Source organism: Thamnophis elegans, chromosome 7 (genome assembly GCF_009769535.1).
Source record: "Thamnophis elegans isolate rThaEle1 chromosome 7, rThaEle1.pri, whole genome shotgun sequence".
In the NCBI taxonomy this organism is placed as follows: domain Eukaryota; kingdom Metazoa; phylum Chordata; class Lepidosauria; order Squamata; family Colubridae; genus Thamnophis; species Thamnophis elegans.
In genome coordinates this window covers 74563421-74576550 of record NC_045547.1, presented here as the reverse complement: position 1 = coordinate 74576550, position 13130 = coordinate 74563421, and the positions used below count along the sequence as shown (strand labels likewise).

General features: G+C 44.8%; 1 protein-coding gene across 1 annotated transcript in view; it reads left to right on the top strand.

Moving 5' to 3' along the window:
- Positions 1-12319, top strand: part of DUSP16 (dual specificity phosphatase 16) — a 65650-nt gene extending 53331 nt beyond the window's left edge. The window contains exons 4-7 of the mRNA XM_032220912.1: positions 3168-3331; positions 4650-4809; positions 7517-7640; positions 9579-12319. Coding sequence (XP_032076803.1) covers positions 3168-3331; positions 4650-4809; positions 7517-7640; positions 9579-10743 — 1613 coding nt within the window. The 3' untranslated portion in view covers positions 10744-12319. The remainder of the gene's footprint in view (positions 1-3167; positions 3332-4649; positions 4810-7516; positions 7641-9578) is intronic.
- Positions 12320-13130: the final 811 nt, after the last annotated feature.

The window sequence follows — 13130 nt, the reverse complement described above, 5'->3', positions numbered from 1 at the left end:
TATATATATAAAAACTTACCACTACCAGAGCTAATGGGACAGTGATATTGATTACTATTCGATGCCTGCTAATAGTTTCTGTATGATAAAATATGAAAAAGGCAGGGAACCAACAAATGCTCACTATATATGGTAACAATTAAAATTTTAAAATATATATATGCTACCCACTTTAATTACTAGTTTAATTGGTAGACAAGAGGCAATAAACAAGGTAGATTTCTGAAAAGGGAGAAAAGGTACGGGTGAATGAGTGATATGTGAGTGAGAGAATGACTGAGTCTGTCATCCTAAACAGGGTTTATTTGTTTAATACATTCCTATGCTTCTTATGCCAAAGATGAGTCCAGTAATTAGGGGAAGTTGCCGAAGCCACCAATGTCCATCGGATATCTATGATCATCAGAGCTCCTTCTGTGGACTTAGTGAGGAGAATAGGAATAGCTCCTAGCAGGGGTGAAACCCAGCAGGTTCGGGAGAACTGGTAGCGGACAGTTTGAGTAGTTCGGAGAACCAGTAGTGGAAACTTTGAGTAGTTTGGAGAACCGGCAAATGCCACCTCTGGCTGGCCCCCAAGGTGGGGAGAGAATGGAGATTTTGCAGTATCCTTCCCCTGCCACGCCTACCAAGCCACACCCACAGAACCAATAGTAAAAAAAATTGAATTTCACCACTGGCTCCTAGCCAACTAGAGTACCATGATGTTGGTCATTATGTCAGACACATTTAAGGTGGTGTTCAGCTGTGATGAACACACACTGAGTCCACAGAGGGCTCTAATTAGACAAACCACAAGAAACTGGATTGTAGCACACCATGGTAGATGGTAGAATGTATCCATGCCTAAAGGTAAAAGGTTCCCTTTGCACATATGTGCTAGTTGTTCCCAACTCTAGGGGGCACTGCTCATTTCCATTTCAAAGCCGAAGAGCCAGCCCTAACCGAAGACGTCTCCATGGTCATGTGGCTGGCATGACTAAATGCCGAAGGGGCACGGAACGCTGTTACCTTCCCACCAAAGTGGCCCCTATTTTCCTACTTGCATTTTTACATACTTTCGAACTGCTAGGTTGGGAGAAGCTGGGACAAGTAACGGGAGCTCACTCCATTACGCGACACTAGGAATTTGAACTGCCAACCTTTCTGATTGACAAACTCAGTGCCTTAGCCACTGAGCAACCGCATCCCTATCCATGCCTACCATATCACTAAACTGAGAGGGGGAAATGTTGTTCAGTTGTTCCCCCCTTCTTCATCACGAATATTTGTTACTTAAGTTCTTGTAAGGTGATGTTTCTTTCAACAGTGATAGTACATTCCCAAATTGTTTTCAGTTTTCCCAAGCACTGGGTAGGTCTCTTGCCTTGACTTCATATGTTCAAAACATGTAAGAATGAGTTTTGCTTTGGTGCTTCTGGTGAGCTATCTACATTTATTTTATCTATTATTTGTTCTTGGCCATTCTAATGTCTTCTCAGTAGTATTCTCCAGCATCACAATTAACAATCATTTGTTTTTCACTCAGCCCCGTGCACTATCACAGGGAGGACCAAGGCCTTGATAAGATGGATCTTTGCTTATCAGTGTGCTGTTTTTTGCACATCCATATTTTGTCTGCATCTGCCAAAGCCTTTGTCTTAAATAGGAAACATCTTTTTATTTCATGGCTACGCTCTCTCTCCCTATAAATTTTGGGCTAAAGTTTGCTACCTCCTACATTCATGCTGGTATAATATTTCAGCTAACAAGTGACTGAATGCGAATTTTAAAATATGATTTGAGAAGGGGGGAAGGAGGAAGAGCAGGCTTGACCATTCTGTTATATTAGAAAGAACCCGTTGTTTCAATCATTCTTCCTTTCTTTATTTTCTACCTCATACATTTGAATAGCACTGTGATGGTGAACCTGTGGCATGGGTGCCGGAAGTGGCACACAGAGCCATCTCTCCAGGCACGCAAGCCGTCGTCCATTGCTCTTCCAGGTTCTGGCGCACCGGCCAGCTAGTTTTCACACGCGTGGGAGCGTCGTAAACTGGAAAAGCAGCCGCCTGGTGCACATGTGCGCACCAGGAAGATGATATTTCAGTTTCCAGCATGTACATGCGCACCGCCCAGCTGGTCTTCGCATATGCATGCACGCTAGAAACTGGGAGATCATCTTTCCAGCACATGCATGCGCACTAGGCGGCTGTTCTCCCGGTTTCTGGCACACGCATGCACCCCCATTTCAGCACTCAGTGCCGAAAAGGTTTGCCAACACTGGAATAGTAGTTCAAGGCTGTCAGTCCCATACTTGTTTTGTAAATATTTGCCTCTAAGTCTGAGCTGGTTCCCAGTAGACTTCTTAAATGTAAGAAAATTGGGGCACAAAGAAATAACTCTACATAGTCATGCATACCATAGATGCAAGGAATAAGCGATAATAACATTGTGGTCACCAAAAATGTACATAACGTGTGTCATATGCCTAGTGACATCATAATAGAATTGACAGTACTGAATACTAGTTCTGTTGATGAATGGAACTTGCAATGTGCATATTATTAAGCCATGGTGGCGCAGTGGTTAGGGGCAGTACTATAAGCTACTTCTGCTGGCTGCCTGCAATTTGGCAGTTCGAATCTTACGAGGCTCAAGATTGACTCAGCCTTCCATCCTCCCGAGGTGGGTAAAATGAGGACCCAGATTGTTGGGGCCAATAGGCTGACTCTGTAAACCATATAGAGAGGGCCATAAAGCACTGTGAAGTGGTACTCTTGCTATTGCATATCAAAAACATGTTGTACAGTTGTGAAGGATTTGGGAAGCTGATTGTTGAGAGACAAACTGTCAAAAGGAGGAGAGAACCAAAGTCTCCTTGAATTGTGTGAAGCAGTGAATTTTGTAGTCAGAAGGACTTTTCAAGAAGTTCTTGTTGAAGTAGCAAGAACTTTTATTTGTGGTTGGGAAGATTTTGCTCTTTCTTGATGTGGAAGTGATTCTCTGGAGAACGAATCCTATGTGTTTCACTTTTTCAGCTGCTCTGAAGATAAAAGCAAAAAAAAATGTGTTGGAGAACACTGAAGCACACCGAAATTCATTAGCAAATTAGGGAAGTGATTTGAGGTGGATGTTGCTGCTATTATTTGGAACGAAAATTGGAAACCTGCACACTTTCTTTCTTTCAGGTGGATTTGCTGAATTTTCCAATTGTTTCCCGGGCCTTTGCGAAGGGAAATCTATCCTGGTGCCTTCCTGCATTTCTCAGCCTTGCTTACCGGTTTCCAACACGGGCCCCACCCGGATTCTCCCCCACCTGTATCTGGGGTGTCAAAGAGACGTCCTCAACAAGGTAGGCAGGAAATGAGATTGGAAGGGGAAGATCATGGGGCACTGGAGCCCCATAGCAAACAGGGCAGGGCAAGGCTTCCTAAGGGCTCTAAATTGATTATCCATGATTATAGATCAGGGGTGTCAAACTGGATTTCATCAAGGGGTCGTATCAGCATTGTAGTTCTCCTCCATGGGCTGGTAGGGGAGGGGGAGATGGGATGGAACAGTCACCTCTTGTAGCGCCCTACCAGCCAAAATGAGGCACGGGGGAATACAAGCCCCCCCCCCATGCCCCATTTTCACCTTGGATGGCCTCCTGTAGCACTTTGCTGGCCAAAACAAGGTACGGGGGACTGCATGAGGGTTTTGGTTCCTAGAGGCACCATGGGCTGGTCTTTTGTTATTTTGTTATTTCCACGCCAGCCCCGCCGGCCAGATTTAAGCACCACTTGGGCTGGATCTGACCCGCGGACCTTGAGTTTAACACCTCTGTTATAGATAATGAAAGCTCAAAAAAGAGATACAGCACTGGACCATGTAGGATGTGTTGCCCCACTCACTCGAGAAAGGTGAACACACTTTGGATGGTGACAGTATAATTTTATATGACCTGCTAATCCTATCAGTGATGCTGCCCTTAGGAATTATCTCCCCCTACTCTTTCCATGTTCATTTGGCCCTAACTCAGATTGTCTTTTTGGAAGGCTTTAAGAAGGGGGCAGTTAGGTACTTCCGGCTGATGTTGCGGCAAGATCAGAGATGAGAGGCGGGTCTCCGCGCTCCCACACTGAGTTCTCCCTGTTGGAGGGCTCCAAAAGGAGCTAAAGCCACCCTGAAGGGTTGGTGAAGAAAAGAGTGGTGCCCTGCAGGTCTCAGAGAGCAGCAACTCTCCTGCTTGATCCAGGGCTTCTTCCCTCTCACCTACAATGAGGAAAATAATCAGCCATCATGGCGGCCATGAAGCTGGGACAGCCGAGACAACAAAGGAATGTGCAGGAGCAGTGTAAATGAACAGTGACTGGAGCTGGGTAATAAGATTATTTTTTTACTTAGACCATAACTTTAAAAGAAAAAAAGAAAGAGGAAAATCCAGGAAAAGAGACTCTTAGAACTATTTCTTACAGTTGCAAACAACCATAGAGAAAAAAATCCTAGACCCAAAAGAAAGGAACCAAGGGGAGAAAAGCTAAAGATCTTTTAAAACGTAGAAAATTGGATTTATTAAACTGGGCAGGCGTTGTTTTGGAAAGGCATTATAAAATTTCCCATCAGGGGAGAGTAGGGATGTGAGCCATGTGGAAATCAACATTATGTATAAATACAACTTCTTTTCACAGGAGCTCATGCAACAGAATGAGATTGGCTACGTGTTAAATGCCAGCAATACCTGTCCTAAACCTGACTTCATCCCAGAGTCCCACTTCTTAAGGGTGCCGGTGAATGATAGCTTCTGTGAGAAAATCTTTCCTTGGCTGGACAAGTCTGTGGACTTCATAGGTAAAGGTTTGAGTTAACCAGGGGTTTCTTTACAACTCCAGGAATGTATTTCCATCCACTGTTTTCGGGAGAAAGAGTTCCCACCTGAGCAACAACAGAAACATCCAGGGAAGGTCAAAAATCAAGGGTTGCAACTACATAACCAAAGCCACAACTCAATTTTTAAGGGTGTGAATTGGGCCATGGTAGCTGCCATCCTGACTTTCTGATTCCTTCCTGAAGATGCTCCTGGTGTAGCAGAGAGTAAGCATGTCCCAATTATTAAGGGTTGGAGTACACAGGAGTGTAGAGTGGCACCCTAGTTGCCAATGCGTACTGTCTTTCCCATGTGACTGCTTTGTATAAATGCTGCGTTGACACACAATCATGGGGAAAACATGCTTGGTTTTTAGGAAGTGCCATGGATTACTTTTTGAACATGATAAGTTCCTTCTTCTCCAATTTCAGCTATTTTTCTCAGGGATGTTTTTATAGCCAACTTGTTAAAGTGGTGTAGAAGAATGAGCAAAAAGGTGTCAAACATCTTGATTTTCTTTTTCTACCATACCCTGCAAATACTCCTGGATAAACAGGACATTCAGCCTAGAATAGGTGTGTCACATTCGTGGCCTGTGGGCCTGATGCATCACCAGAGGTGGTATTCAGCCGGTTTAGAGCCGGTAGTGGAAATTGCAGGTGCCTCTCCCCCCCCCCACCCCGCCCTGGCTCTATGCCTTACTATTTGGGGATGTTTTTAAGCTGCGTGCATGCATGTACATGCACGGAAGGCCAAGCCCATGCATGGATGCACACGCACTGACATTTGCGAACCAGCAGGGAAAGTAAGTGAATCCCACCCCTTTGCACCACGCACTGGTCATGCCCACCCCTGGTTTAACAAAGGGGGGGGAATATCATTCCAACAACATGATGTGAGTTTGACAGCCCTGGTCTAGACTGTGTTCCCATCATCCCTCTGGAGGGAGATTTGCTGAGACTTTTGAGGCTTGAGAGGGTTAAATTTGGGGTGAAGCACAAACAATACGTCCAGGCTGCTATGTTCTGGATGACGTTTCTGTCTAAAATGACGAGTATGTTGCCTTATATAACCTCTACAGTGAAAGTATGCAGGTAGCCCTATATACATATACAAGTCATTTGTAAATGGTTGCAGGAACCGAGTATGTCTAGTCCAGGAGTCGGCAACCTTAAACACTTAAAGAGCCATTTGGATCCATTTCCCAGAAAAGAGAACACTGGGAGCCACAAAACCTACCGGGGGTCGAAAAGCTCAATAAATTGCGTGCCAATGGGTGTCACACATTGACGGTTGCGACACACATTTTGAGCGACAGGGAGCCACAGCAGAGGGATGAAAGAGCCACATGCGGCTCCAGAGTTGGGTTGCTTGCCCCTGGTCTGGTCTAACAAAGGGAAGGATTAGGAGAGACCTAGCAGTCTTCCAATATTTGATGGGCTCCACAGAAAAGAGTGGGTCAACCTATTCTCCAAAGTACAGGACAAGAAGCAACAAATGGAAGATCATTAAAGAGAGATCCCACATAGAACAAAGGACAAATTTCCTGATAGTGGGAACAATTAATCAGTGGAATGGCTTGCTTTCAGACACTATGGGTGCTGAGGCTTTTAAGAATTGGACAGGGTTGAACTAGAAGACCTCCAAGGTCCCTTCCAACTCTGTTATTTTGTATTCTGTTTTACAAAGCTATTAGCTGCAGAGGAAACATGGTTGAGTAAGATGGGCTAGCCAACCTTTCAATACTCCCAAGGGCCTGGATTAGCTTTCTATACAGTATTGTATGTAATCTTTAATCACTGCCTGTGTTAATTGCCCCCTTTGCTTTCACCTCCCCAGTTTTGCTCCTTGCTGTGGGGGTAAGACACCCCTAACACCCCTGGGTGTGTATGCGTGTGTGTGTGTGTGTGTGTGTGTGTGTGTGTGTTCCAGCATAACTCTGGAATGCCTGAGCCACTGAAATGAAAAGGAATGAATTATATCTATAGTGTCAAATCATAGTACTTTTGACAATAATAGTGTGCATTTTGGATTCAAGTTGTTAAGATACAGCCTCTTGTGCCTTAAATGGCTTCTACTGTTCAGCACAGTAGAGTTGCCATGGTAACAGCTTCACAGTACTCCACAAGGGGGCTCCCTCTGCTAAGGGTTATTTGTTCCAGTCAATGCCGGGTTATCAGCTGGTTCGTAACAGCCGAGGTGGCGCAGTGGTTAAATGCAGCACTGCAGGCTACTTCAGCTGACTGCAGTTCTGCAGTTCAGCTGTTCAAATCTCACCGGCTCAGGGTTGACTCAGCCTTCCATCCTTCCGAGGTGGGTAAAATGAGGATCCGGATTGTTGGGGGCAATATGCTGACTCTGTAAACCGCTTAGAGAGGGCTGAAAGCCCTATGAAGCGGTATATAAGTCTAACTGCTATTGCTAACTGCTATTGCTATAATAATATAGACATTTGAAACACATCTTGGGGGGACGGGGACCTCGTGATTTGATGCAAGATGCAACTGACTCTAACCGTTGACATTAAAATACAGTTATTTTAAGTCAGTGTTTCAATTGATAATTGATAGTCTGTCTCTCGGCTTTCCCCACCCACAAAGATGTGTCTGATGATCTTACGTGCAGGGGAACTTCTGATTTTCCTCCTTTTTAGAGCAGAGACCGATTTTTGTTTCTCTTTGCTTGCCACAGAAAAAGCCAAAGCTTCAAACGGTTGCGTCTTAGTCCACTGTTTAGCCGGAATCTCCCGCTCGGCCACGATTGCCATTGCCTATATAATGAAAAGGATGGATATGTCCTTAGATGAGGCCTACAGGTAAGGAAGGGGAAGAGTTTCTTTTCATCCTGAAGATACTCAGCCGGGGAGGTTGGGACTTAACTATTTCCAGCATCATGGTTGGGGAAAATGGCTTCCATGGGGTCAGGGCAGGTCAGTGGCTGAAGATGTAATCAGTGGAACAACTTGCCTCCAGAATAGAATAGAATCGGAGGGCTGGAAAGGACCTTGGAGGTCTTCCAGTCCAACCCAGGAACCAGGGATGACATGATAGCAGTGTTACCTTCAGAAATACGAACAGTTGTCTCCTATGACAGCCACTCCCCTTTTCTCCTATTTATTCCCCAGCCAGGGAGGGGCCATTCAGCGTCCACATGTTCTTTGCTTCCCAAGTTGACTCCTTGTCCTCCGTTGCTCACCTCTCCTAACAGCTCTGCGCATACGTGCATCTGGAACAGGCCCCAGCTTCCTCACTCATATCAGCCTTCAAAGGCAGCTACCTCTCCGGTGGCTAGAAAATGTCAGATGGCCCTGGGTCTATCTCTGCGTCCAATGCAAAGCATCCATCAGAGCCTTCCCCAGACTTCAGAACTGGCCCAAGTTCCTCCCCAAACTCCTCATCATCCGAGTCTCCCACCAGTTCTGTTGGTAGCTGGTGGACCACACCACCTGTATCCCACTGCAATCCGCTTGAATTTATTTGGCTTATATGAATGAAAACTTTTGAAATCATCCATGGCACCATTGATAAATGTAACATCAATTTTGATAGCACTAAAAATAACAACGTGGGGAAAATCCAAGAGGAAAAAAAAATCTCTCTTTACAGCTTAAATTATTCTCTGGAACAATTTAAAAACCAAACTAAACCATGCTGATTGGAGACAAAAACTTAACCAGCTGTGAAATTCTTTCTGGTTTTAATAAAGCGTACAGTATTTTTGCCCAGATTATATATAGTGTAATACATTTGGATTTTTAGAGTCAAGGGGCCAGATTTCCCTTTTCTGCAGTAATTCCTCATCCTTCTTGGGTCATTGGAATTTACAAAAAGTTTGTAAAATCAATGATCCGTCATGCCATAATGATATGTGGTATTTCCCAATGCACACCGGTAGAAAAGGATGAATGGATTTAGGTAGGTAGGTAGCAAGGTAGGAAAAGATAGATAGATAGATAGATAGATAGATAGATAGATAGATAGATAGATAGAGATAGATAAAGAAGGGAGGGAGAGAGAGAGAGAATAAGATGATATGTATAATTAGATAGATACAGAGACAGACAGACAATAGATAATAGATATAATTAGATAGACAGAGATACTAGATACAGATATAATTATATGATAGGTAGGTAGGTAGACAGACAGACAGACAGACAGATATAATTAGCCAGACAGAGATAATAGACAGATATTAGATAATATACAGAGAGACAGACAGACAGACATAGATTATATATTTAGATAGATATAGAAACAGACAATAGATAGATAATAGATGATAGATATAATTAGAGAGATAATACAATCAGACAGATAAGGATAGATAGACAGACAGACAGAGATAGATGATAGACAGATAGATATATAGATTCATAGAGATGGCAGAGATATAGACAATAGAGAAAGATGGATAGGTACAGATAATAGTAGATAGATGATAGATTGGGATATATGTTAAAGAATTCATAAAATAGTGATTTCAGAAAAGGATTGCCATAAGAGCAGAGCAGCTACGCGTGGAAGTACAAGATCATTCTTTAAGGGAGCAGAACATATGTGGCCAGTCAAAGGTGACTTTGCTTTCATCCAAGAGTGGTGTGTATTTTGCGCAACGGGTGACCTTAACTTACCTGGGAAAGTAATGCTTTACAGCCTAGCTAGCCAACCTATTTTGTACTTGCACAATTCAAGCCTTGAGTTCAAAGTCAATTGGCTGAGTTCCCCTTTTTCATTTTGAAATCCCATTCTAGGTTTGTGAAAGAGAAGAGGCCAACCATTTCTCCTAACTTCAACTTTCTCGGTCAACTTCTGGACTTTGAAAAGAAGATCAAGAATCAGGGGGGCACGAGTGGACTTGTTAGCAAACTCAAGCTTTTGCATTTGGAAAATGGCAGCAACCATGGAGCAGGCGGTGGAGTCCTGAGGGGCCCTTCTCAGCTCTGTGCTTCCTCTACCTCAGAGAACGTGGAGCAGAAACCCCGGGAGCCAGGAACCCCCCCGGCTCCCCCTCTCTCGCCATCTGCAGAGGGCGGCTCCTTGATGCAAAGCCGAACTGGGTTAAACGTCTCCTCCGATAAAGTTGAAGACAGCAACCGATTGAAGCGGTCGTTTTCCTTGGATATCAAGTCAGTCTCTTGCGCCGCGGGCAACGCTTGCCTTACCGCTTCAGGACCCGGGTACCCATCCTTGGAAGACACGTTGGAGTTCTACAAGCATTCGGCCACTTTGGAAGCGGGCAGCAAATTATGCCAGTTCTCCCCTGTTCAGGAAGTTTCAGAACAGACGCCCGAGGGCAGTCCCGATAAGGAACACACCAAGCTGCCGGAGAAGTCCCACCAGGGCTGGCCGCCGGACAGCCAGAACAAGCGGCAGCATTCAGGAAGGGCCACGTGTCCTGCTCAGAGGTCGTCCTTGTATCCATTGCATCGAAGCGGCAGCATGGAAGACAATTACAGAACCAACTTCCTCTTCGGCCTTTCGGCCAGTCAGCAACATCTGGCCAAGTCTGCAGCTGGGCTGGGTCTCAAAGGCTGGCATTCGGACATCTTATCTCCTCAAACCTCCGCAGCTTCCTTAACCGGCGGCTGGTATCTCACCGCTGATCCCTCCCATATTTATTCTGCTTCAGCCGTCTACGGGAGGAGCGCCACTTATTCGGCCTTCAGCTGCAGCCAGCTGCCCACGGGGTGTGAGCCGACGTACGCGGTGCGCCGGAGAGAAAAACACGGGGAGCGAGGGGACTCCCGGCGGAGCTGGCACGAGGAGAGTTCCTTTGAGAAGCAGTTCAAGCGGAGGAGTTGCCAGATGGAATTTGGGGGAAGTATCATGTCGGAGAACAGGTCCCGAGAGGAACTTGGGAAAATGGGGAGCCAATCCAGCTTCTCAGGCAGCATGGAGATTATTGAAGTATCTTGACTCTCTTCGATGAATTTTTTTTCCCCCATTCCTTTTTTTCCCCAATTTTCTATAAAAACAATTCCCTGTAAATCTGAAATTTCACAATACTGTTCAGCTCCGGTATGGACGAAAATTAACAAAACTGCGTGTGTGTGCATGTGCGTGGCTTTTGTGTGCGTGTGCATGCACCCACAGAAGCCCCATGAGTGTATTCCAGAGAGATTAAATGGTAAAATTTAATTTTGGCAATATAGACAATCAGCTCTTTTCTTGCCTTGCAAGTTCTCATCACCTTAAGGCAAAAAAAAATAAATAATGCAGCTGTTTTCCTAAATTTCCCTTAACAAATGAAGCAGTGACACACAAAGTTGCCCATCCTTATTGTCTTTAACGAATCAGCCTCTGTTAAGCAGACTTGATGTTTGTTTTTACTAAAGTTTTGATTGAAAGGTGACTGAAAACAGAGTTTGTGCTCGCCGCTGCTGTATTTTCCCCCAAGAAACACACCTATACGAAGATTTGCAGTCATCCAGGTGGAGTTGTCTGGAAAAGGAATTGTGGCTTGCTTTTTCCCTTTTTGCTTTGAAACGTTTCGCAGTTCGGAAGCGACTTGGATAAGCCGCGAAACGTTTCAAACCAAAAAAAGAAGAAGAAGCCAGGTTTCCTAAGAAACATGTGCCGACGGGAGCTGAGAGAGACTTTAAGACACATGCTCTTTGCACAACCATTGTATGAATGCCACTTTAGTAGACAGCCTTCTTTAATTTGGCTAGTCAGCATCTCAAAACCAGACAAGACAGCAGACTTTTTCAGGTTCTGGATGTGTTTGCTAACTCTGGATGAGGATTATTACCCTGTGGACTGCAAGCTGTTCCATGTGCACGTTTTCATGTGTTATGTCTTTGCGTCTTAATATTCAAGGTACACAAATAATGCCTGCAATTGAGACCCTGCATGTGCTGTTATGCAGAGGCCTGGACTGTGTCTATGAAACTGACATCCTCCACAACCATCTATCAAGGACATTTGCCCAGGAAGCGCCCAACAATTTCCATGATCCAAGATCACAAAGCATGATTTCATTTCTAGCTCCCCCACTCTCCGACACGGACAGGTTAAGCAGGAATGCAAAAAGGAGAGGACATTTTTGATGCTCTTGGGTTGTTGGTGTGTGTGCAGGGGTGGGATTCCACCGGTTTGGGCAGACCGGTAGCTCCAACAATCAGCTGGGTGCGAACTGGTTTGCCCCGACGATCAGATGGGCTCCACCCACCCGCCCGCGCTATTTTTCTACTTTTATCTTCTCAACTGGTTCACGCGGCAGAGCAGGTAGCCGTGTGAATCAGCTGTGTTACTCCTCCGAAGAAACCCGGAAGTGAAGATTTCCTCAAAATGTGCACAGCAAATCGTGCGATCACCGAACTGGTTGTGAAACTTGGAGGATCCCGTGTGTGTGTGTGTACGTGTGTGTGTGTGTGTGTGTGTGTGTGTGTGTGTGTTGGGGATTAATCAGAGAGATTCCATTCCATGCTTCCAATCACTACAGAGGGAATGTAAAGCACAAGCAACAGGAATAAATTGTATCTAAACGATATACCATTTACCATCCTGAACTTCAAAACATGCCGCTCAAAATGTAGTAGTATCAGTGGTTCTCTGCTGTTCTACACACACACACACACACACCACACCACACCACACACACACACATACACACACCACACACGAGAAAACACCCAAAGGCAGAGTTTATGTTGTGCCTTTGGTTCTTGGAGAGGTGATAACTCTGCTTCTTCCTCCGAAAATCCATGCAGGAGACGGGCCTGTGACCCCTTTGCAGAGGGACAGAGAATATGAAAGGGCAGAACTTAAATTCAATAAAATAAAATAATGAAGCCGACACGCAGAAGTGAAGAGGATACTGTCAAAGGACCGCAATAGCAGGGATCCTTGTTTTTTTTCCCCAGCCTAATTTTAAACATCCATTTTTTTCTACCAATGTAGAAACTCAAGTTTTTTATTCCTCTCACAATTCCGTATGCTACACAAGATATTGTGCGCTGGAAAAAGGGGACAGCAGAACCGCTGCTACATTTCCCTTCATAGGTCCAAAATTTAAATTCATTTAGTGACCATTTCAAGTTATAATGGCAGTGAAAGAAGCGACTTACGGCCATTTTTGGTCACATGATCAAAATTCCCTTGTGTGACCAACGTTAACAACCACAGTGATTCACTTAACAACTGTGTCAAGAAAGGTCGTAAAAATGGGGCAAAACCCACTTAACAGCTCTCTTGCTTAGCCGTTGGGAAATGTTGGGCTCAATTGTAGTCGTAAAGTCGGGGACTACCTATTTTGGGGGGGAGGAGGCCTATATTGAAATTCTCCCGGAATCTTCATTCAG